This window comes from Cetorhinus maximus, chromosome 19 (assembly GCF_964194155.1).
Source record: "Cetorhinus maximus chromosome 19, sCetMax3.hap1.1, whole genome shotgun sequence".
Classification (NCBI taxonomy): Eukaryota; Metazoa; Chordata; class Chondrichthyes; order Lamniformes; family Cetorhinidae; genus Cetorhinus; species Cetorhinus maximus.
The window spans coordinates 60,318,202-60,343,875 of NC_135897.1; the positions used below are offsets into that span (position 1 = coordinate 60,318,202).

Consider the following 25,674-nt stretch of genomic DNA (forward strand, 5'->3'; position numbering starts at 1 on the left):
TAAATATGAAGGGCTGCATGGCCTACTCCTGCTCCGAGTTCTTATCTGGGACATCAGTTTAACATCTCATCTGAAAGACAGCAGGGCCAACAGTGTAACATTTGCTCAACACCATACTGAAGTGTCAGCCAGGATCCTGAGCTCAATCTCGCATTGGGACTTGGATCCACCACCTTCCAACTCAATGGTAAGACTTTCACCTCTGAAACAAAGCTGACACTAATACCAAATCATGTAGTTTTTAAAATATATGTTTTTCTCTGGCTTTTATAAAATATATTGAGAACATAAACTGTCATCAGTCAGAAAATTGTAACTGATAAATATTTGGAAGCAGGCTTTGTTTTATTATTTGCTGCAGAATACATTACAACAGATAGTTCTCATTACTCTGTGTATAGTGCTGGTCTAGATATGTATTCAACATCAAACAATGCTTGGTTTCAACATCCCTTCATGTTTACCACTCTACTAGTTTCAAATATTATTGCTCTTTTCTAACCTCAGTTTCTAACAATATTGTGATGCACAATGAAACTAATATAGCTGTAAAAACATATGCAACAGAATGCATTTTTGAAGCTCCTTAACACACAACACAATTTTACTTCAAATAAAACTTGCTACAACAGTTCTGTGCAGCTAAATCAAAACTTAAAATTACCATTAAAATGTTATTTAATTTTCAAACAATTTTTTGTGCTTTAAAAAAACTTTCCAGTTAACAGAAACTATTTGGCTTCAGCAGCATTTTTTGAAGTTCAGATATGTCTTCATTCAGCAGCTCCGGTTGGTTTCTTGAGAATGGCACTGTACTTGAAGGCTGTGTTGTCCGACTTTAAGACAATCTCCACCAGTGCAAAAATGGTTATTACCTGAATGACAAAGTTCATTGCTAAGTCAATAAGAGTTGCCAAGTAAACAAAGTGCCAATTCCATTACAAATACATTTCTTTTGAACTGGAGCACACCTGTATACTCTTTCACAAGTGATAATTATCTTATTCAATAAAAGTAAATGTGTAAACCTTGAACAGGACTTCCAAAAGTTCATTAAGTGCACACAAATATTTACTGTGTGAACTCAACGTAATTAAATTAACTATCCATAGAGGTTAGCATCTTTCATTCAATTTAGATCATTTAAAGTAACGCCGCTATTCAGGAAAGGAGGGAGAGAGAAAACAGGGAACTGCAGGTGAGTTAGCCTGACATCTGTTGCTGGGAAACTGCTGGAATCTATTATTAAGATCATCTTAAAAATGCACTTGTATGAAGTCAAATGGTTTTATGAAAAGAAAATCATGTTTTGACAAATTTATTAGGGTTTTTTGAGGATGTAACTAGTAGAGTAGATAAAGGGGAACCAGCAGATATAGGCCAGGATTTTCCCGTCCACGTGCAGGAGGGGGGGGGCGCTGCTCACTGACGCGTAAAAGGACACGCGGTGACATCGGGTGGAACTCCCGTCGTCACTGCGCCCCATTTAAATTTTCAGGCAGGCGGGGGCTCAGCAAAATCAGCTGTGCACGGGCCAATTGAGGCCATTGACAGAGTCATTTAAGTATTTAATGGACCTGCCCGTCCAACCTTAAGGTTGGTGGGCAAGCCAGGAGCCCTGGCGGGCATTAGAAAAAGCATGAAACCTCATCCACTGGCAGGATGAGGTTTCATGTAGGTTTTAAAAAATTTAATTAAAGTGTTTTTAAAAGTTATGGACATGTCAGGGAATTTTTTTTTCAATTTTTAATATTTTTTATTGTAGGGCTGATTGATAAGGTGCCTCACAAAAGGTGCCATTCCTTGCCATAGTCCGGCAAATTTTTCCACTTCAGATAATTATCTGATTCTCTTTTAAAGGCCTTGATTGAATCTGCTTCCATCAAACTCTGAGGGAGAGCATTCCAGGTCCTAACCACATTGTTGTGTAAAAACGTTTTTCCTCATGTCACTGATTACAATCTGTTCAAATAACTGAGACGAAGAGTAACGATTCTAAGTTTGCTGATGATACTAAATAGTTGGGAATGTAAGCTGTAAGGAGGACACAAAGAGGCAGCAAAGAGATATAGACTGATTAAGTGAATGGACAATGTAGGGAAATATGAGGTTATTCACTTTGTTAGCAAGAACGAGAAAGTAGAATGTCTAAATGTTGATGCTCAGGGAAACTTGGGTATACTCTGTACGAGGAACTCAAAGTCAGCATACAGGTACAGCAAGCAATTAAGACGACAAATGATATATTGCCATTTATTGTAAGGGGATTGGAGTCCAAGAATAAAAAAGTATTGCTACAATTGTACAGGGCTTTTCTGAGACCACATTTGTGTGCAGTTTTGCTCTGTATTTTTAAGGAAGGATAAATGTGCTTTGGAGGCGATACAGCGAAGGCTCTATAGATTGGTTCCTTGGATGAGAGGGCTGTTTTATGATGAGAGGTTGAGTAAATTGGGCCTATAAGCTCTGGAGGTTAGAAGAATGAGAGGTGATGTCATAAGGGGATTGACAGGGTCGACACAGAGAGGCTTTTTCCCCTGGCTGGGAAATCTAGAACAAGGGGGCAGAGCTTTGGGATAAGGGGTTTATCATTTAGGACTGAGATGTGGAGAAACTTCTTCACTCAGATGATGGTTGAGAATCTTTGGAATTCCCTAACCCAGAGGGTTGGGGTGCTCCATCACTGATTATATTTAAGACTAAGATATAGATTTTTGGTCTCCTGGGAAATCATGGGATATGGGGAGTGGGAAGGAAAGCGGAGTTGAGGCAGAAGATCAGCCATAGTCATATTTGAATGGCAGAGCAGGCTTGAGGGATGATATGGTTTACTCCTGCTCCTATTTCTTATTTTCTTCTTATTTTCACCATTGTCAACAAAATTGAAAGAATGCAATAATGTCTTACAGTACTATTTTTTTAAAGTAATAAAATGGAAAAGAAATTTGCAGACTTAGTGGCAAAATAATTTCAATACTTCACCACATATTTATTGCTCAGTCACACAGCCATAAACAAGTACCTGACAAATTGGCTTTTGGTCCAATGTCTCTGGTTCCCACATCAATCTTAGTTCAGGGTTCTTTCCTACTTTTTGAAAAGTAAATCTTTGGAGAGGAAGGCCCTACAGCAAAGGCAAAGGAGGGGGTGAATATTTAACATTAACTGAATGGAATAAAATTTTTGGCAGCTTGAATAAAGAGAAAAAGTGAACACACTGAAGTGATTAATGTTTATGCAAAATGTTTCCACACTTTTCAGAGTTGAAAGTCAGGCTTGCAACTTCATATGGAGAAAAATATTTCCCATGCACATTTAACCTTTCCACAGGTTGGGCTTAAGTTGCTTAAATCACTTGTAAGATCTTTTGGATGGACAACTGCTTTGTGAGGTTCCAAAATGGAAAATTTTATTCATAATGCTCTTAAATTACCATAGCAACATGTATCCAGCATTCGACCAACAGAAGTTGATTTAAATCATTTGAAAATCTGCAATGCTGACGGAGCAGAGCGATGGAGTTAAAAAAAAGTTGTATTTTCCAAGTAAAAATTTATAGTAGGAGTTCAGAACCATACAGAAGCTTACACAAAATATTAGCAGTAGTTCACAGAATGAAAACATTGCACTTCCAGATTAGGGGACATGCTTAACCTTCCAGGTATTGGCATGAATTGAAACTTAAATATATTAATACAACTGCAATTTAATTTGCTAATATATGTCACTACATGAGGTACTCATTCTCATCAGTGCGAATCAGCCTCACAAAGATTTTTATTGCTACATAATTCCCTCTGAATTGGCATCTCACAAGGCATTAACCAGATCATATTTGAGGCTAACTCTACCTGATGCTAAAACACTGATACACACCTACAGATAGCATAGACTTTCTTGTTTTATGCAGTGCTCTATGAAGAATGTTTAAATAATCTAGAAAAGTATGCTGATGGGTTAAAGACCATTTTGGTTACATTTATTCAACATACTATCCTGATGCTGAATTTGACAAAAGTGAAACAGTAAACTGGATTAAAAAGCCAAATGAGGTAATTTTCTGAACTGATATTTGGGTTTATGCTACAATAAGTTGATTTCACAACTAAGTGGCATGTAATGCAATATTCATTTTAAGTTTCTTAAAATTCTTACCAGCACTTAAAACTCAAAGAAGCTTTCTGAGATAAATTCACAATTGTTTGAAAGTGATAAGAGATGCTTAATTTAGAAAGAAATCACAAAATAGAACACAGACAATTACATACAGCTGCAGTATTATCTTTCCAACAATGTCCTCATATATTGCCTTCATCTTCAATTTTGATAAGTCAAACCTTAGTTTATTAAATGATGCTTAAGTTAATAAAATAGCTTTCTATAACAGATTCACCCACAGGTCTTTTGTTGGCACTTTGGATTCTCGTAGCAAGATGCTGTGATGACAGATCTAAAAATTCACGAAAAATGAGTCTTTGCTACATGGTAGTTCAGGCAATCTACAATGGGTATTGTTGACAGCACCATGAATGATGTGCAAGTGGCTTTGTTAGAAAACAACCGGAACCAGGAGAATGTTTCAGAACCTAATATGCATCAGAAAGTACATCACTGTCACCTGCTAGTATGGCTGCAACTGGTTGAGTTGGCAAATGTTGCATCAGTTTGTGAAATTATACCAACTTCAGAAAAGTTCTTCCAAAATTCACCATAAATAACAAACACCTGCACACCTAATGCATCACATTGTTACTTTCTACACATTCATGCTGCAGGTATTTAGTAATACCTCAAATTTTACAAAAATTCAGAGACCCCAGTATAACCTGAATACCACAAATGAGATGTTCTGAAACACCATACTCCTTCCTAAAGGATTGGGTCTCACATCACAATGCCAATATAGCTGAAGCTTTAATTTACAAATAGTGAAATCTTAGCTCATTAAAACTTTAATGAATCCAAATTGTACTTTTTTTCTTCCAGAGTCACCAGTATTTTAAATGAACTGTCAATTTTTACAGCACCAATTTTGTAAGTTTAACACGAGGGTAGGGTGAAAAAATTAATAACAAATTTTCTAAGTGGATTTCTACAATAAAATGTTATTTTAGGCTGTTTGCCACACTAATTGTTCAGCTTTAGCTCATCTCAATGATCTAAGGTGATCCCTTGGGACCATTAAACAGCCATCAATGAATCACAATCATATGACAAGTCTCAGAACACACTATTCATAACAAAAAAATTATGTTTGGCAATTTATTTCAGCAACAGATTGTTGCTTCTGATTTTCCTAATGAGCTGTTAGATATGAAATATTTCATTTGGGTTTCAGCAATGCACTATGCTGTGTATACACATGACTCCATTTGAGAGCAATCTGCCTCCTATTTACCAGCTTTGGGATTAATCAGTTATAATGGAAAGGTGACATCTTGACAATTGCAGTTAAAAGAGGTTTCTTTTTCTGTTGGGTTGGAAAATTCTGCTGGTTTCTAAGAATCGCCCACACTGACAAAATTGATTTCAAAAATAATGTACTTAACAGTACTATATCTGGAAACTTCTATAAAACAAACACCAGAATATAACATGAGTGAATGACTAATTTGGAAAATATGTAACCTTTTGAATATTTTAATAAACAATACTTACATTACAGTAGATTCGCTTCTGGATACCATATCGTAGAACCAATACATCAAAGGATTGGTCCAAAACCCCCATCACCATGGCTTCAGATTCCAGAGGGCCACATTCCTAATAAAATACATTATTAACTGTCAAAACTATTGAATAAACTGCAAATTTTTCACTATGAATCATACTATTTCTCACAAGACATTCATGGCATACGCTATAGCCAGGTAATTTAAAATTGAAGCAATTTTAAATTAATTTGAAAATAATTACGATTTTTGCCAGTACTGCTTTAGTGTATTGCTGCTTATGGATCAGAGATATAGTGTATTAAATTACCTCCTCCCAGTTCTACACTGCGTTGACACTATCATGAAAATCATAAGCAACAATACAAGAAATAAAAAGGCCCAGATTTCTCGCCATGATGGAGGGGCTCTCCGTCAAGGCGAAAATCCTGGAAATGGCCAAATTTTCTAAGTCCCACCCCTGAACTTGGCCTTTCCCATCTTCGTGGGGGGTGAGACTGGAGTCAGGCTGAGGTTCGCACATGAGAGATTCATGGAGGCACTAGCCATTTAAATTACCAGCTGCCTCCACTGTCTTCCGATTTTTGCACCCCAGCTGCGTGGATCTTGGGAGTGAGCAAAGTAGACCAGGTAAGAAGAGGTCTGAACTTGGTGGATTTGTTGGATAGCCAGGGTATCCCTTTGGAGACATAAGCTACACCTTTGGAAAGGGTCCTGGGCCACCTTTGAGAGAGGCTAGGCACCCTTTGGGAGAGGCTAGGCACCCTTTAGGATTGTTAGAATTAAACACGATTATGCACTTTTTACATACAAATTCACTGGAACTGTCAAGCTGTCCAGGAAATGTCCAAGGATACTAGGTGAGTTGGCATGGAGCGGGTAAGGGTAAAGGGTGGTGGTGGGTCCTATGGGTTGGCATGAGTTGGCACTAAGTTGGGAGTGGGGCCATGCTGGTGGGCAGAGGTTATAGGTTGGCATGGGGATATGAGGGGCTATGAAGGGTGGGTGGGAGGTATGGGCTGACATAGGTTGGCATGGATGAGGCATAGGGAGTGTGTGGGGTGAGGGCTGGAGGGATGTTTTTTGTTTTTTTTAAATTTATCTAGACACAGTGCCGGAGCACAGGGCCAGGCCTTGCGCCCTTTCCGCCTCTCATCTGGCAGCTGCTGCACTTGTTCCGGGGGTGTTGGCCCTGACCTACTTTAGCCTGCACCTCCCAATCAAAAATCTGCCTGTGGGCAGACTTTTTTTTAAAGGTCGGGTTTGCTGAGCCAGGAAATCTCCCAACTCTGCATGCCCCAACCCTGGGACAAAAATCTGGGCCAAGTGTTTCATCAGTTGTATTTCTCCAATACCTTCAAACCCATGATCACAACTGTGCTGTTAGGTTGCTTGCCCAGCATCTAATTGTGAAGTAGCCATTACCTGATCCAACTAACCATTAGCAAGACTAAAGCAAGTTTATTGACTTGCCAAAAACTTCATATCCTCACCATACATGCCAACTTGCAAAACTCAGAAATGTTGATCAACATCTTCAAAAAGCTGATGCAACTCCAAAGCAGCCCTGAATAAAGAACTATGACTAAAAAGGTTGCTTCAGGATGAATGAATGTTAAATTCCTCTTTATTCCAATAGATCTTAGAATTTTTATTAATTTGCTTTCCACCAAACTAAAGTCAATAGCATCCTATAGGATATATCAAAGGTGTTAGGTCCACCACTGGGATCATCATAAAGCTCTGTGTTGATAAGAGAACGTTTGGCACTTCATTCTCACCTTCATTCCCTCAAGTCCAAGAGAAACAGATTTTAATGGATATGGTGGCAACTGGCTGAGCGATTCACTGCCAGATCTGACATAAAGCTCCATCAAGTCTTGCTCTGCTAAAATTGCTCACTATTTGAGGATCATTCTGAAAAGCAAAGACAACCCCAGCTCTTATCTTCTACAAACCTTCTATCCTGTCTCCTCCACACTCATCTCCAACGACAAGAACGAGGAGCTCATGGGTTTGTCACCAAGATTGAGACCAGCTGCCTTTATCACTCCTTCCTATCCCCTAGCCCACCGGATAAACCTCTGCTAAGGATTCTCCCTGCCCTAGCCCTAAACTTGTTTCCTTCTGCAATTTTTCTCCTACCTCCCCCCATGCTTTCTATGAGCTCAACTTGTCCATGAGACCTACGTCCTGCTCCCTGGATCTTACTTCTACTAAATTACTGACCACCCTATTTCCCTTTATGGCTCCCATTCTACCTGACGTTGCTAACAGTTCTCTCTGCTCAGGTTCTGTCCCTCTCTCCTTCAAATATGCCATCATCATTCCGCTCCTCAAAAAAAAACCCTGACCCCTCCATCCTCGCCTCCTACCACCATTTCCATCTTCCCTTTCCACTCCATAGTCCTTGAACCTGTTTTTCCCTCTCAAATTTGTGCCCGTCTTTCCAGGAACCGCATGTTCGACTACCTACTTCCACCTCCATGACATCACTTGCCTGGATCTTATGCAGCTCTTCGCTTCCAAAACCCTCACCCACACCTTCGATATCTCCAGGCTTGAGTATTCTACTGCACACGTGGCTGGGCTCCCACCTTCTGTAAACTTGAACTCATCCAAAGTTCTGCTGCCTGTGTCCTAGCTTGCCCGAAATGCCATTCACCCATCATCCCTGCACGGTGAGCCACACCGGATTCCCTACTAAACAACAGCGGAATTTTAAAATTCTTTTGTTTTCAAAGCCCTCCATGGTCCTGTCCTCCCTACTTCTGCGATTTCCTCTAGCCTGACAGCCCTCAAAGAGATCAGTGCTCATCTAATTCCGGCCGCTTGAGTATACACAAATTTTAATCATTTCACCACTGGTGGCCACGCTTCCAGCTGCTTTCGTCCTTTATGACCTCCTTAAAACCCACCTCTTTTACAAGCTTTTAGTCGTCTATCCTAATATATCCTTACGTGGTTCAGTGAAGCACCTCAGGACATTTTATTACATTAAAGAGGCTTTGTAAATACAAGTTGTTGTCCTTATCAATCAGAAGCATAACATGTTCATTTTATATTACATATATAAACAATAAATACATTATTTTGTGAATAGACTGAACAAAAACTAACTTATAGCAGGTCCCAAATTAATTCCACTTGTGACTATCCACTACCAGGGTTTCTTCATCATCACACCGACTTTTGCAAAGTATTTTTAAACGCAAGTAGTTTGCAATTAATTCCACATGTTTCAATCAATTTTTTTTAATAAGGCTTAAATGTATAGTTTTTCAAAAGTTTTCTGAAAATCCATGTAGATTATTGGATCACTGGATTGCCCTTGTTTTGTTTCATCTGTATAAATTCCAACACATAAGGGGGGCATGGCTTCTAATTCTGAATCGATTGGCTATTCTTTAGATAGACTTCATTAGCATCCCATAAAATGCTCTGAAACATTTTTCCCACTAATGATGAGAAGTTAACTGTTCATAACTCACAGTGTTGCACCTCACTTCAGTTGTGAATCTAATTCACGGGAGGGGGAGGAGGGGTTAAAGATCATTAATATCTTTGGAGACTTTTTAAAACCAACCTGCAGCATCTTAAAAAAGACAGTGCTACTCTCTTTATGAAGTTGCTTGCGTAATACATTTGCAACAATTCTAATTATAAAAGTTAATAAAATTGTTCTCCATTTCCTGCTCTGTGTTGGTCCCACCATACTAAATTCTATCTTGGTAATGGCATTAATTCAACAAGACTGTTTAATATTTGTGTTCCATTCACTTTTCCAGGTGCATTTTCATTTTGCTTACACAAGTATTTACTTTGGAAGAGAGGTAATTCAGTCCAGCATCAAGCCTACAGTCTGAAAGAGGTTTATTCCTATACATTAAATAAAACTGATACTGGGCTCTGCCGATGGTTCATTGGGTAAATGTATTGTCTGAGTGGTACTAAGGAATACAAGCTATGGAAGGTCACAGGCTGAAACCATGGTGTGTGGATCTGTTAAGTGATCTCAGATTTAGCAGTAGTAAGGAGCTTTTATGCCCTGAGCCTTAGAATGAAAAAAAGTCAATATTTTTGCTCGTGATTGGTATTCCTAAAAAAAATGCATATGAATATCAGATGAAAGACAGGATTAAGCTCAGTTGTGATAACTCCCATGACCAAACAGCCTGCTGGTGTCTGTAGAATTGTACTATAGCATTGATCAGTTAATGAGTGGAGAAAATAAACTGAAAATAAAATCTAAACTAAAACTCTATGTAGTGATAGTGTCTTTATAATGATTACATACATGCAAATAAAATCTTCCTGCAGAAAAAAGATTTTCCTAAAGCATGAATTGAACAGTGTTAAAAGTAACTTTCATTCATGCTCACAAGTAGTCTAGCAGACTAAATTGTTATTTCCCAATGGTGAAATGCAAATTGTCAAGGGTAATTTTCTCTTCTGACTAAAATAATTTTCATATTGGCTGTAGCACCATCAAGATAGTCTCTTAGTTCAGGCTATGTCTTGTTGGAATTGTTCTATTGAAACCCAACTACAAACACTGTCAAAAAATTTGAAAATATAAGATTCAAATAGCTGTTGTCTTCATTCTGATAATTAGTCTGTTTATATTTGACTCCAGTGCCACAAAGCCTGGACAGTAGCTTAGGATATAATTGTCAAACAAATGTATTAAACAGTAAATAAATTACATTTTTGTTCACCTGCCATCTAGTCCCACTTATTTAGCCCAAGCATCAGCACAAAACCAGTCTAACCATCACCGTCTACATACTTACATTTATAATTGCATTATTTATGTGAAACTGCATATATTAAAATTGGACGCATATGCTTATCAACAATTGTATTTTTCAACAATCAGATCTCCCATGGTGTTGCTCAAAGTGAGTTGAAGGTTTATGATGGAGTTATTATGCAAAGTAGTATTTCCAGAGCATGGTATCATTGGCATTGGTGTAGTTATGGGGTCTGGGAATATTGCAAAGGGGATAGGGTCTCAGACTAGCAGGATTTTGAGGGGTGCAGTGTTGGGGAGAGGGCTACCAGTAGAGGAATTAGGTTTTTTTAAACACTGGTGGAGAGTGATACAAGGAAGTGATCAGAGTAAAATCACCCCAAAGCGCATCACAGTGTGTTATCATACAAAATTTGACACCGAGACACATAAAGAGATAGTAGGGCAGGTGTCCAAAAGCTTGGTAAAAAAATAGGTTTTATGGAGAAGTTTAATCGAGGAGAGAAAGATAGAAAGGTGGAGATGTTTAGAGAAACAGAACTTGGGGCCTAGGCAGTTGATGGTACTGCCACTAATGGGGGCAGTGAAGAAAATTAGGGACGCATAAGAAACCAGAGTTGGATGATCACAGAGAGGGGAGGTGGTAGCGTAGTGGTATTATCACTGGACTAGTAATCCAGAGACCCAGGGTAACGCTCTGGGGACCAGGCAAATAAAAATCTGGAATTAAGAGTCTGATGATGGCCATGAAACCATTGTCAATTGTCATAAAAACTCATCTGCTTCACTATGTCCATTAGGAAAGGAAATCTGCTGTCCTTCCCTGGTCTGGCCTACATGTGACTCCAGACCCACAACAATGTATTTGATTTTTAAACTGCCCTCTGATGGCCTAGCATGCCACTACCATCAAATCGAAGTCTAAAAAGAATGAAACTAGATGGACCACCCGGCATCGACCTAGGTATGGGAAACAACAATGGCAAATTCAGCCCTGTCAACCCTGCAAAGTCCTCCTTACTAACATCTGGGGGCTTGTGCCAAAATTGGGAGAGTTGTCTTACAGATTAGTCAAGCAACAGTCTGACATAGTCATCCTCATGGAATCATACCTTACAGATCATTTCCCAGACATCACCATCACATTCCCTGGGCATATCCTGTCCCATGGGCTGGACACACCCAGCAGAGGTGGCAGTACAGTGGTATACAGGCAGGAGGGAGTTGCCCTGGGAGTCCTCAACACCAACTCCAATCCCCACGAAGTCTCATGGCATCAGGTCAATCATGGGCAAGGAAACCTCCTGCTGATTACCATGTACTGCACCCCCCTCAGCTGAAGAATCAGTACTCCTCCATGTTGAAGGAAGCACAAAGGGTGGCAAGGGTGCAGAAGCTACTCTAGGTGGGGGGCTTTAATGTCCATCACAGACCGAGCTGGCTGAGATCTAATGCACATAGTTGCTAGACTATATCTGCGGCAGGTGGTGAGGGAGCGAACAAGAGGGAAAAACAAACTTTAACTCGTCCTCACCAACCTGCCTGCCGCAGATCACCACCAGGCAGCTCACCACCACCTTCTCAAGGGCAACTAGGGATGGGCAATAAATGCTGGTCTAACCAGCGAAGCCCACATCCCATGAACGAATAAAAAAAAGATTCATCTGTCCATGACAGTATCGGTAGAAATGACCACCGCACAAGTCATTGTGGAGACGAAGTCCCGCCTTCATTTTAAAGATACCCGCAATCGTGTAGTGTGGAACTACCACCGTGCTAAATGGGATAGATTTCACAACTCAAGACTGGGCAACCATGAGGCCTGTGGGCCTTCAGCAGCAGCAGAATTGTACTCAACCACAATCTGTAACCTCATGGCATGGCATATCTCCCACTCTACCATTACCACCAAAACAGGGGATCAACCCTGGTTCAAAGAAGGGTGCAGGAGGGCATGCCAGGAGCAGTACCTGGCATACCTAAAAATGATGTGTGTCAGCCTGGTGAAGCTATAACACAGGACTACCTGTAATGCCAAACAGCATAAGCCGCATACGATAGACAGAGTTAAGCGATTCCACACCAATAGATCAGATCCAAGCTCTGGAGTCCTGCCACATTCTGTCGTGAATGGTGGTGGACAATTAAACAACTTACGGGAGGAGAAGGCTCCACAAATATCCCTACCCTCAATGATGGGGGAAGCACAGCACATTAGTGCCAAAAATAAGGTTGAAGCATCTGGAACAATCTTCAGCCAGAAGTGCCGAGTGGATGATCCATCTCGGCTCTTCCGGAGGTCCCCAGCTTCACAGATGCCAGTCATCAGCCAATTCAATTCACTCCACATATCATCAGGAAACGGCTGAAGGCACTGGATACTGCAAAGGCTATGGGCCCTGACAATATTCTGGCAATAGTACTGAAGACTTGTGCTCCAGAATTTGCTGCACCCCTAGCCAAGCTGTTCCAGTACAGCTGCAAAATGGGCATCTACCTGGCAATGTGGAAAATTGCCCAGGCTTGGACTGCCAATTGGCAAGTAACATTCGCGCCACACAAATGCCAGGCAATGACCATCTCCCAATGAGAGAAGCTAACCATCGCCCCTTGACATTTAATGGCATTATCATCGCTGAAGCCCCCACTATCGATATCCTGGGGGCTGGGGGGGGGTGGGGTGGGGGGGGAGAGAGAGAGAGAGAGAGAGGAGGAGGTGGTGGTTACATTGACCAGGAACTGAACTGGACTAGTGATATAAATAGTCTGACTAGTCAGAGGCTAGGAATCCTCCAGCAAGTAACTCACCTCCTGACTCCCCAAAGCTTGTCCACCATCTACAAGGCACAAATCAGCAGTGTGATGCAATACTCTCCACGCCTGGATGACTGCAGCTCTAACAACACTCAAGAAACTTGACTCCATCCAGGTCAAAGGCTCCTTAGACAGCACCTTCCAAACCCACGACCACTACCATCTAGAAGGGCAAGGGCAGCAGATAGATGGGAACACCACCACCTGGAAGTTCCCCTCCAAGTCACTCACCATCCTGACTTGGAAATATATCGTTGTTTCTTCACTGTCGCTGGGTCAAAATCCTGGGACTCCCTTCTTAATAGCACTGTGGGTGTACCTACAGCACATGGACTGTAGCGGTTTAAGAAGGCAGCTCACCACCACCTTCTCAAGGGCAATTATGGATGGGCAATAAATGTTGGCCTAGCCAGCAATGCCCACATCCCATGAACAAATATAAAAAATACTTGAAGGGCAGTAGGACATTACAGAGATAGGGAGGGGCAAAGGATTTAAACATAAAGATGAGAATTTTAAAATCGAGGCATTGTTGGACCGGGAGTTGATGTCGGTCAGGGGTGATTGGGTGAATGTCACTTGGTGCAAATACTACTAGCAATTAAATTTATGACAATTTCATTACACCAAAAATTACACAGTTTTTACAGATGTATCTTACCACCGTATGCCGACTGAGCCACCTTGCTCCTGCAGGGAACTATACCCTTCTCTGACACACTTCTCCACCTTTAGCTTTTTAGTCCAAGCTGACTTTTCTTCCTCCCACTATTCACTTGTTACTGTTGGCACCACTTCCTCCTTGTTATTGTTGGCACTGCGTTTTGTTCCCCACTCACAGTGCTGTTTCTATCTTTTTCTCTTTCCCTTCCCATGGAATTGTTTGGAACTTCTACATTTTCTCTCCCTCTGCTTCCCTCCTTTTCATTGCCATTAATTTCTCCTCTTCTGTTTTCCTTTGTGCCACTCCTTCCAGAAAACTGCAGCTAATGGTATTGACTCTGGCTGCTGCACTCACAACTAATTCCCATATGTAGTATGCAGCGGGTGAAATCACTTTGATTAGCAACAGGACTTGGGCAGGGGTGACACTATGTGGCAAGAGGACTGGTCTGCACTAATTTTTGTCAACAAATACTGACATGGACCTGGCCCAAAGAACACTGATAGTTGGCATCTATGCAATTGCTGCTAGTCCCCCTCGACAAGGTCTCTTACAATGCTGACTCCAAATGATTCAATGCTTCATTCCTGCTGTACTAAGGTATATCTCATCGGCAAAACAATTACAATTATTTCTTTGGTGGTTTGCAAAGCTTCTTACCTTTACAAAAACAGAGAAAAAAATCTCAGTGCTAAGTTCTTGCACTTTTTTTGAAGCACTCTTTTTTGCATTGCAATGGTCGGCTTGTTTCTGAATGTCACTTTTATCCAGACCAATCTGTTGACCAGAATCTAAAAAAAAAATCGAGAATACTAACTATTAGTAAAATCAACTTTTCTTTAGCATATTAGAAAGTCCATTGACCAGCAAATTTATTTAGTAAAATGACTCAAAATGCCTCAATTATATTTGAAGCTTTGTGATTGGTTCGGCTGCAGTTTATGAAACCGGCTCGTTATTCTAAAACAAAAACAAAAGCAAAATACTGCAAGTACTGAATAACAAAAAAACAGAAAATGCTGGAAGTACTCAGCAAGTCAGGCAGCAACTGTGGAGAGAAATAGAGTTAGCTTTTTCGGCCGATGACTTTCATCAAAACATTGCCTGACTTACTGACTATTTCCACCATTTTTTGCTTAACTATTCTACTGGATAGCTGAGCTTAAATGTTGCATTTAAAATGCAATAATTTAGCTGGTGCAATGTTCTAATTTATTTTGCAACTTTTAGAATAAGTTAATGCATACATGCTTACATTGAGTTTGGAATTAATGAAAAATCTTAAATAACTAATATCATTTAAATAGAACAGGGCACCATCTAAATCAATCTATAGCAGTTATGTGTGAGTTCATATAATGTGATTAATTTATTCAATGGCCTCCAGATGAACTCTAGTTTCAAATGCCAGTAATGAGTTTACCAGTCAAAAAAGCTACAATTTAGCTTTGTAATTTTCTGTAGTATTTATTTCAATTTCAGCCTAGATGATCCATTCCCAAATTTTGGCGATGCTCTTACATCAATAATTACACAAGAGAAGCATCAAAACCAAGGAGCGCGAACATTGGTTAACGTACTAAAAACCTATTTTCACCAATGTACCCTTTTAACTGTACTCTCCAGGGGTTATTGCATGATGAGATCTGTGAATGTTATATTGACCTTCAGTTGGATAGCATTTATCTAGCACATCATCTCCAGGTGAAAGAGAATTTAATGTAAAAAGGATAAACACTGTTGTTTAAAATTGAGCAGACACATTCAGTAATTGACATAGAAATCTTAATTTGTAACAGACACCAAGTCCCCTTCTTCAATAAGGACAAAAGAGAACCCAAGGATTCAAATGGTTTTAAAATATTCATCGGGAAGTCTTGCTAAAATTATACAAGGCACTAGTAACACCACACCTAGAACAGTTTTGGTCCCCTTATTTAAGGAAAGATATACTGGCATTGAAGACAGTCCAGAGAAGGTTCTCTCGGTTGATCCCAGGTACGGAGGGATTTTCTTAGGAGGGGAGATTGAGTAAGTTGGGACTGTACTCATTGGAGTTTAGAAGAATGACAAGCCACCTTATTGAAACATATAAGATTCTTAAGGAGCTTGACAGGGTAGATGTTGAGAGGCTGTTTCCCCTTGTGGGAGAGTCTAGGGCCAGAGGGCATAATCTCAGAGTAAGGGGTCGCCCATTTAAAACAGAGATGAGGAGGAATTTCTTCTTTCAGAGGGTAGTGAATCTGTGGAATTCTTTACTGCAGACAGTTGTAGAGGCTGAGTCGTTAAGTTCATTCAAGGCTGAGATAGACAGATTTTTAATCAGTAAGGGAATCAAGAGTTATGGGGAAAAGACAGGAATGTGGAGTTGAGGATTATCAGATCAGCCATGATCTCATTGAATGGCTGAGCAGACTCAATGGGCTGAATGGCCTACATCTGCTCCTACATCTTATGGTCTTATTTAAAATGGCCTGTCTGAGTGTATCAATGCAGTGGCATTTTTGAGATAAAATACCTGTTAAGAGACTGGTTCAAAGCAAATTCTGTAAATATCTTGTCACGAAAGGAGAAGCAGTCTACTTGTAGAAGCAACTGCAAACAGGAACACAGATTTTCATAATAAACTTCTCACACGGGAAGTTTCAAATAAATTAAATGTAACAATAGTTGTAGGGAGATATTGGTCACCTGATAAAAGGTCAGGGCCAGAACACTAATTTTCCTGAGCGCAGGAATTCTGAAAACTTCTCTATTTGTCTGGCTCAGGTTGGGCTTTCATTGGCTGAAAATAAACACCAAAGGCCGGTTTTCCAGCCAATGGTAGCCTAAATTTAAAAGACTAAGGTCAATCTTTGGGAGAACCACATCTAAGTATGACAATACTCTGCAGTACAACTCTATTAAAAATATTACATAACCAATTTATTTGATATTTCACGATACACACACACATCTGAAACAAAGGTCATGTAACCTACCAAGTTTTGCAGCAAGAAGTCGATGCACAATGATATCAGCGTAACGGCGAATGGGGGAAGTGAAGTGAGTGTACAAAGGCACATTGAGTGCATAATGTTGGAATAATGCTTCATCATAAAGGACTCCTGCACAGAAGTACTGCGCCATCTGGAAAGAGATTAAATACACTTATACTGAGGTTGTCTTCACTACATGTAAAACAAACGACAGAGCTTATTATTGTATAAACCTACTAAGCAGAGTGGGTTGGGGAAGAGTGGTGGGACCGGGGTGGGTTGGAGAGCTGCGAGATCGGGGCACTGCTTAGACTGCAGGGTTTCTAAACAAAAAGCACCTACCTTTTCATTGACTTTTCTGGAGCAGGAATCGGGCTTCAAGGATTGGGCAGTTGGGCCACACCCACCATTAAAAAAACACATGGATTTAAAGGGGCCTCGCAGCTATTGACATTTAGTCAGAGCTCCACGACAGCCTCAGAGCTCATGAATCCAAAATCCGTCTTGTGACCCCACTGGGGGCTGCAACCCACCGTTTCGAAAGCCCTGATCTAAGGTAGAGCTTTCAAAGATATTTCAGGTCATGGTAGTCACCATGAAAACATAAGCCATAACAACATTCAATAGAGGAATCCTGCGGGATCGACAAGCAGAGAAGTGTGTAGAGATATCGTTCCCTTCAATGAATGAAGATAACTCTTCTGGGTACTTACTTTTTTGTTTTTTCATTCCTGTCATCATTCACACTGGCTGATTAATGATATTGGGAGGAAGCCTTCTGTGCAATAAAGTCCCATAAGTCAAAGCACATGTGCCAAATTCTGTGTTTTGCACAACTGCTAACCAAGCAGTAATGTCCAGTACAACGTATTTAAAAATGGCCTCAACATTCAATTACAAATATGCAATAAGCAGCCATGAAATGAGGGAGACAAGTGTACTCAAGGACACAATATATAAAGGAGGTGAATATTGATAATGCTGTAAAAATTGCAGAGCATGCAGTTATTATTCAAATAAATAGATTCATTTTCAAATTGACAACTTGTATTTATGAAGTGTCTTTAACATTATAAAACATCTCAAGGCTTTTCAGAGGAGTATTATAAAGCAAAACCTGACACTGAGCTACAATAAAGTGATATGAAATAAGGCAGATGGCCAACAGCTTGGTAAAAGAGATAGGTTTTAAGGATCATCTTAAATGACGGAAGAGAGGCAGCGAGATGGAGAGGATTAGGAAGGGAATTCCAGGGCTTAGGGCCTCGGCAGCTGAAGGCATAGCCACCAATGGTGGAGCAATTAAAATCAGGCCAGTTCAAGACACTAGATTTAGAGGACTGCAGATATCTCAGAAGGTTGTGGATCAGGAGGTGATTACAAAGATAGGGAAGGGCAAGGCCATGAACAGATTTGAAAACCAGGCTGAGAAGTTTAAAATTCAGATGTCGCTTGACTGGGAAACAAAGGAGATCAGCAAGCACAGGACAAATAAGAAATAGGAGCAGGACTAAACCATTTGGCCTCTCGAGCCTACTGCGTCGTTCAATAAGATCATGACTAATCTGATCACGGCCTCAACTCTACTGTCTGCCCTCCATAACTCTGGACTCCTGAAAAATCTGCCTCAACCTTTCCCCTTCATTCCAGGAATCAATCTGGTGAACCTTCGCTGAATTGCCTCCAATGCAAGTACATCCCACATCCCTCCTTAAATATGGAGGGCAAATCTGTAAGCAATACTCTAATGTGGCCTCACTAATGCCCTGTATAGTTGTAACAAGACTTCCTTACTTTTATACACCATCTCCCTTACAATGAAACCCAACATTCCGTTTGCCTTCTTAATTCCTTGCCATACCTGCATGTCAACTTCTTGTAATTCATGGAAGAGGATACCCAGGTGTCTCTGTACCACAGTATTTGGCTATGTCTCTATTTAAATAATACACTGCTTTTCTATTCTTCCTACCAAAGTGGACAACCTCACATTTTCCCACATTATACTCCATCTGCTATATTTTTGCCCACTCACTTAACCTATTTATATTCCCTTGCAGAATCTGTATGTCCTCCTCACAACTTGCTTTTAAACCTATTTTTGTATCATTAGCAAATATGTCTACAATTCATTCTGTCCCTTTATCCAACTTGTTAATTTAGATGGCAAATAGTTGAGGCCTCATTACTTGTCCCTGTGGCATTTCACTAGTTACAGTTTGCCAACCTGATGATTACCCACTTATCCCGATTCTGCTTCCTGTTACATAGCCAATCTTCTATCCATGCTAATATATTACACCCAACACCATGAGCTTGTATCTTATGTAGTAAACTTTTATATGGCATCTTGTGCAATGGAAGAAGGTTCTGGCAGCCAATGAGCTGAGGCAGGCAATGTTACAAAGGTGGAAATAGGCAGTCTTTGTGATTGTGTGGATACGTGGTCAGAAGTTCACCTCTTGAGGTCAAATATGACACCAAGGTTACTAACAGTCTGGGTCTGCCTCAGACAGTTGCTAGGGAGAGCGATGGAGTTGGTAACTGGGGAATAGGTTTTGAAGCAGGGACCAAAGACAATAGCTTTGGTCTTTCCAATGTTTCATTTGAGGAAATTTTCGCACATCCGGTATTGGGTATTGGATAAACAGTCTGATAATTTAGCAAGAGCAAAGGAGTCAAGAGAGGCAGTGATGAGGTACAGTTGGATGTCATCAATGTACAGGGTGAGGACGGACAGTATACCTTGTCACCATCACATAGGATGTCATTTGTGACTTTCATTAGAGCTGTTTTGGTAGGGGCAGAAAGCACTGCCAAGAAAAAATTAGAATTAAAAAAAAATCCAATCATGGGATGTGGGCCAGCATTTATTGCCCATTCCTAATTGCCCTTCAGAAGGTGGTAGTGAGCTGCCTTCTTGAACCGCTGCAGTCCGTGTGGCATAGGTACACCTGCAATGCTATTAGGAAGGGAGTTCCAGGATTTTGACCCAGCGACATTGAAAGAACAGCAATATATTTCCAAGTCAGGATGGTGAGTGACTTGGAGGGGAACTTCCAGGTGGTGGTGTTCCCATCTATCTGCTGCCCTTGTCCTTCTAGATGGTAGTGGTCGTGGATTTGGAAGGTTATGTCGAAGGAGCCTTTGTGAATTCCTGCAGTGCATCTTGTAGATGGTACACACTGCTGTTACTGTGCGTCGGTGGTGGAGGGAGTGAATGTTTGTGGATGTGGTGCCAATCAAGTTGGCTGCTTTGTCTGGATGGTGTCAAGCTGCTTGAGTGTTGTGAAAGCTGTACTCATTAGGCAAGTGGGGAAAATTCCTTCACACTCCTGACTTGTGCCTTGTAGATGGACGACAGGCTTTGGGGAGTCAGGAGTTGGGTTATTCGTCACACGATTCCTAGCCTCTGACCTGCTCTTGTAGCCACAATATTTATGTGGCTAGTCCAGTTCAGTTTCTGGTCAATGGTAACCCCCAGGATGTTGATAGTGGCAGATTCAGTGGTGGTAATGCCATTGAACGTCAAGGGGCGATGCTTGGATTCTTTCTTGTTGGAGATAGAATAAGCCATACCATTTTGAAAACAATTTTTAGTTTTCTGTTGTCAGTGAGTTTAGAATCTACAAACATTAAGGATATCATGAATAATTTGACAATTTCCACACTTTTATTAATAATACGAAGGTTGCATTTGTATAGTTTTGAACTTCAAATTCACATTTGGTTTTGGAATGTAAGACTCTAAACATCGATCTATTCCTTGCCAGTCAGCATAAATCAGTCAAAACACATCTATTAATGTGAATTCCACTTAATTATATTCAAGGCAAACTTTTAAAATTAATATATGAAAGGTTAGTTATCTAAAAGGACAAATAATATGAAAAGACTTTGTGGTATGTTACAAAGTTTTGAAGTATGTTACAAACCCCGTAGAGACCAATAACTTTAAAAAAAGGAAATTCAAACTGCCAGTTGATAGCTGAAAGAATGACACAACAAGATTTTACGTTTTAAAACTTTTGCAAACTAACAGATTAAAAGCACTATTGACTAAACACTATTGTTGTAGGTAACTGATACTTAAAACTACAGAATAGAACATATCCCTTTTACTTTTAACACAACTGAACAAAACACTTCACAGGTGTATTTTACATTGTCCCTTAAGTAGTCATTCGATTTTCCCATACCCAATCCAGAGTGATTCTTAGCTCTCCAGGGTTTACTCCCATTCCTTTGCTTTCACAATCTGGTAACATTTAATCCCAGAACTACCTTTCATGGTGAGAGTTTTTCCTAGCTAGGTAAATCTTCCAGCCTCGTTTCAAACCCTCACAACTTTGGCCTTTTTAATCCAATTGCAAGCTCCCACTCATATTCCTGCATGGTGAACCTTGGGAGACTTTTTGCCACTACCTGCACCCTCTCTCCTGGATCCTGGCAGACTGCCTATGTCTGAGTTTTCAGGGGTATCTTAGAAACCCTTCCCTCTCAAAGCCCTTCTCCATGGTAACGTGAATCACATAGGCCTGGTATCCAGGTAAAAATGATAATTGGCTATTCTTTAAAACCCAACTCTCTATCTTGGAAGTAAACTTCCAGTTTAAACCATAATTGTTTACAACTTGACATTTTCACTGCCTTTCTGGGATTTAGGTGACTCGCAGTAAGTGTGAACACCTTGCACCTACCATCCAGCTAAACAGCCTGGGCTTCCCTTTAATTTTTAACAGCCACGTCACCCAGGACTGTTGTTAGGCAGACTTCAAAACAGGTCATGTGACCCCCTTCATTTTATCCTAAATTAAAGGCCCAGTCGCAAAACATGAAATTATAAACCTAAGATTTGTAACAAGTATGCTTTACACATTATTAGATGTGTAATGTAAATTGGAAACACTAGATCAAGTTGTCTAGAGCATGCACTGAAACCTGCACTAGTTCGAAAAAGTGCAGGAGAGTTTCCCCCCAGTGCTCTGGCCTATATTTATCCCTCATCACAAAAACAGATTATCTGGTCATTATCACACTGCTATTTATCGGAACTTGCTGTGTGTAAATTAGCTTCCACATTTCCTACATTACAACTATGACGACAATTCAAAAGAGTACGTCATTGGCTGTAAAGCACATTGGAACATCCAGTGGTCATGAAAGACATTACATAAACTCAAGTCTTTCTTTCTCTTCTTAATTAAGGGGCAAAAAACCTCCTGCTGGTTTTGTCTTTACAGCTGCATTCAACCAATGGTTCAAAGAGGAAGTACAGGTTAGTAGATTTCAGTTTTACATTGTTAAAATCTAAAGATGAGAAATCTGCTAAAATTTATATAATATGCAAAAACAAGTTTGTTACTATTTTTAGCAATCTGACATATAGAGGAAATCTGTTTTTGATTCAACTTATTCTTGTAATACCACGATAATAAACATTATAGTCATTAAAGAATGAAACAGGGTTTATGTTTCAGGTCAATAACCTTTCATCAGAAGGTTTCTCTCTCCACAGATGCTGTCTGACCTGCTGAGTTTTCCAGCAGGAAAAACTGCATTCCAGCATCTGCAATATTTTCTTTTTGTGTTGCTGTAGTCATTAAAATGTTTAGGTATAGAACCAAAATTTATAATGCAAACCTTAAACTTTCACAAATAGACTACTGACTTATTATAAAAGGATGTACTTGAAATTATAATTATTTGACATGGAAAGTATTTCTGGCTAGCGTATATCACATGAATGAAATTGTGCTGACAGAATTAAAAGAATGAGGAAAAAAGAGATGCAGGGAAGGCCAAGGATTTTTGTATTTCAGAATGAAACCATATAATTTGTCTTCAAGTTACTCTGCAAGCACTGGTGGCTGAAATGTTTTAAATTTACATTCCCCTCTCTCACATGCCCTCAAAATACTTCCATACCATCTGCCTATCATGATTCATCTCAGTCAGCTGTGAGGGTGGCAACAATCCAAGTGTTACACTTCACTGCTATATTATCCTTCTCCAAACACAGATGTGAAATGTTTTCCTTCTCTACTCTGGAAAAGCCCAACAGTGGACCTGGCATTTTGATGTGATAAGCACTTTAAGATCATGGGGTACCTTAATAATTACACGACTACACTAGCTCATATCTCTACAGACAAGTCACAGTGGAAAATGTTCCAATCATATATTATTGTACATAAGAACATGAGAATAGGAGGAGTAGATAGAAGTTTGCAAAATCATGAGGGATCTGAACAGAGTACATAGGGAGAAACTGTACCTGCTCATAAACGGATTGAGAACCAGAGGGCACAGTTTTAAAGTGTTTTGCCAAAGAAGCAAATGCAAGGTGAGAAAAACTTTTTCACACAGCGAGTAGTTAGGGTTTGGAATGCACTGCTTGGAAGTGTGGCGGAGGCAGGTTCAATTGAGGCATTCAAGAGGGCATTGGATGATTATCTAAATAGAAACAATGTGCAGGGTTACGGGGAAAAGGCAGGAGATTGGCACTAAGTTAAAATGCTCAGAGAACCGGTGCAGACACGATGGGCCCAATGGCCTCCTTCTACACCATAACAATTCTGTGATTCATATGGTCAATCAAGCCTGCTCCGCCATTCAATATGATCATGGTTGATCTAGGGCTTCAGCTCCATTTTCCCGCCCGCTCCCCATATCCCTTAATTCCCGGAGAGACCAAAAATCTTTCAACCCCAGCCTTAAATCTATTTAAGGTAACATTTAACCCCAAAACTATCTTTCAAGGTGAGAGTTTTCCTAGCAATTCTGCCTCTAGCACAAGTGAATCTTCCAGCCTCTTTTCAAACCCTCCCAAAGTTGGTCTTTTCAATCCAAGTGCGAGCTCCCATTCGCATTCCTGCGCAGTAAACCTTGGAGATTTCTGGCCACTACCTGCTCCCTCTCTCCTGGATCATAGCAGACTGCCTGTGTCTGAATTTTTAGGGATATCATAGACTCATATACATTTACAGGACAGAAGGGGGCCATTCAGCCCATCATGTCTGCACTGGTCAACAAAGATCTGAATACACTAATCCCATTTTCCAGTGCTTGGCTCATAGCCCTGGAGGCTATGGTAACACAACTGAATATCTAAATACTTCTTAAATGTTACGAGAGTTTCTGACTCAGCCACCCTTTCAGGAAGCGAGTTCCAGACTCCCACCATCCCCTGCGTGAAAAAGTTTCTCCTCAACTCCCCTCTTAGCCTTCTGCCTCTTACCTTAAATCTATGCCCCCTGGTTATTGACCCCTCTACTAATGGAAAAAGTGCCTTCCTATTCACCCTATCTATGCCTCTCATATCATAGAAACCTTTCCCTCCAAAGCCCTTCTCCATGGTAACGTGAATCACATGGGCCTGGATGAAGCAACCACAGCCCTCTGGGGTAGAAAATTCCAAAGATTCACAGCCCTTTGAGTGAAGTAATTTCTCCGCATCTCAGTCCTGAGACTTATCCTGAGACTGTGCACCCGTGTTTTAGATTCCCCGAGAAATGGAAACAATGGCCTGATTTTTTCAGATGGCGGGGTCTCGCTTTCCGCTATTCAATGAGTCGGTGGGGAACACATCCCCGCTGACTCCAAATGTTCTGCAGCTATTTCACACTCAAATGAGTGGTAAGCGGCAGCAGGCGGGACTTCCGCTGCTCACTCAGGAGGAATTCCTGCCTTAGAGAGCCTGCTGGCCAATAAGATTGGCTGGCAGCTCTCTGGTTCCTGAAACAACAAGAGCTGTGGTGGACTGAAGAGGAAGTGCATCAACATGCTTGAATGCCTGCGCCTAATTCCTGGGACTGGAGGACAAGGTAAGTTTAAGGGTAGGGGAGGCCTGGTGGGGGGGGGGCCCAAAGAGGGTGCTCGGGGTGGAGGAAAGGCCGTGGGGTGGCACCTTAAGAAACAGATATTAAAAATGCAAAGTACTGAATATTGAAACAATGGCTGCCAAGACAGATACACTCAAAACCTCTTGGAAATACACAATGGGTGAAGTATTTCAAGGCATGGCTGCCCAGCCACTAGAGAGAGATTGCAAGTGACACAGACCCTATCAAAGTCCCTCTGAATTACCAAGATTACCCAGTCTCTCACCATTTTTTATTCCTATTCATTCTTGCAATGTGGGCATTGCTCACTAGGTCAGCATTTATTGCCCATTCCTTGTCTTTTGCACTTGTGCATCCAGGACTCCGTCATTATTGAGGATAGGGATGCTGCTGCAAGATTGGGATTTTTTTTTTTTTGTAAAAATATACTTTATTCATAAAAAATCTTCAATCACATTCAAAACCATTTCAAAAACAACATTACAAGGGTACAATCCAGGTTAAACTTTTACAAAATGTATCACCAGGTGCATCAGTACAAACAATATTACAATCATTTACCATCATTTACAGCCTTTCATTTTGATCTGTACAGCCCGAGGGATTGCTTAGCTCTGTTATAGCGTGTTGCTTCTGCTGTTTAGCATGCATGTAGACCTATGTTGCAGCTTCACCAGATTGGGACCTCATTTTTAAGTAAGCCTGGTGCTGCTCCTGGCATGCATAATGTACAGAAATATGAAATAATCCATTTAGGTAGAAATAAATAGAAAAGTTATAGGAAACCTCGTGCTGATTACTGCCTACCACCCTCCTTCAACTGATGAACCACTTGGAAGAAGCACTGAAGCCAGCAAGAGGGCAGAATTTACTCTGGGTGGGGGGCTTCAGTGTCCACTACTGATCAAGCCAGCTGAGTTCTGAGGACATATCTGCCAGACTGATCCTG

The 25,674-nt window shown here is 40.6% G+C and overlaps 1 protein-coding gene across 2 annotated transcripts in view; it reads right to left on the minus strand.

Moving 5' to 3' along the window:
• Nucleotides 1-326: 326 nt before the first annotated feature.
• The window catches only part of dis3l2 (DIS3 like 3'-5' exoribonuclease 2), a 297,452-nt gene continuing 272,104 nt past the window's right edge, over nucleotides 327-25,674 (minus strand). For both annotated transcript variants that reach the window (XM_078563912.1, XM_078563911.1), the window contains 5 exons: nucleotides 16,885-17,032; nucleotides 14,564-14,694; nucleotides 5,659-5,763; nucleotides 3,023-3,124; nucleotides 327-875 (listed from right to left, as the gene is read on the minus strand). In XM_078563912.1, coding sequence (XP_078420038.1) covers nucleotides 774-875; nucleotides 3,023-3,124; nucleotides 5,659-5,763; nucleotides 14,564-14,694; nucleotides 16,885-17,032 — 588 coding nt within the window. In that variant the 3' untranslated portion in view covers nucleotides 327-773. The remainder of the gene's footprint in view (nucleotides 876-3,022; nucleotides 3,125-5,658; nucleotides 5,764-14,563; nucleotides 14,695-16,884; nucleotides 17,033-25,674) is intronic.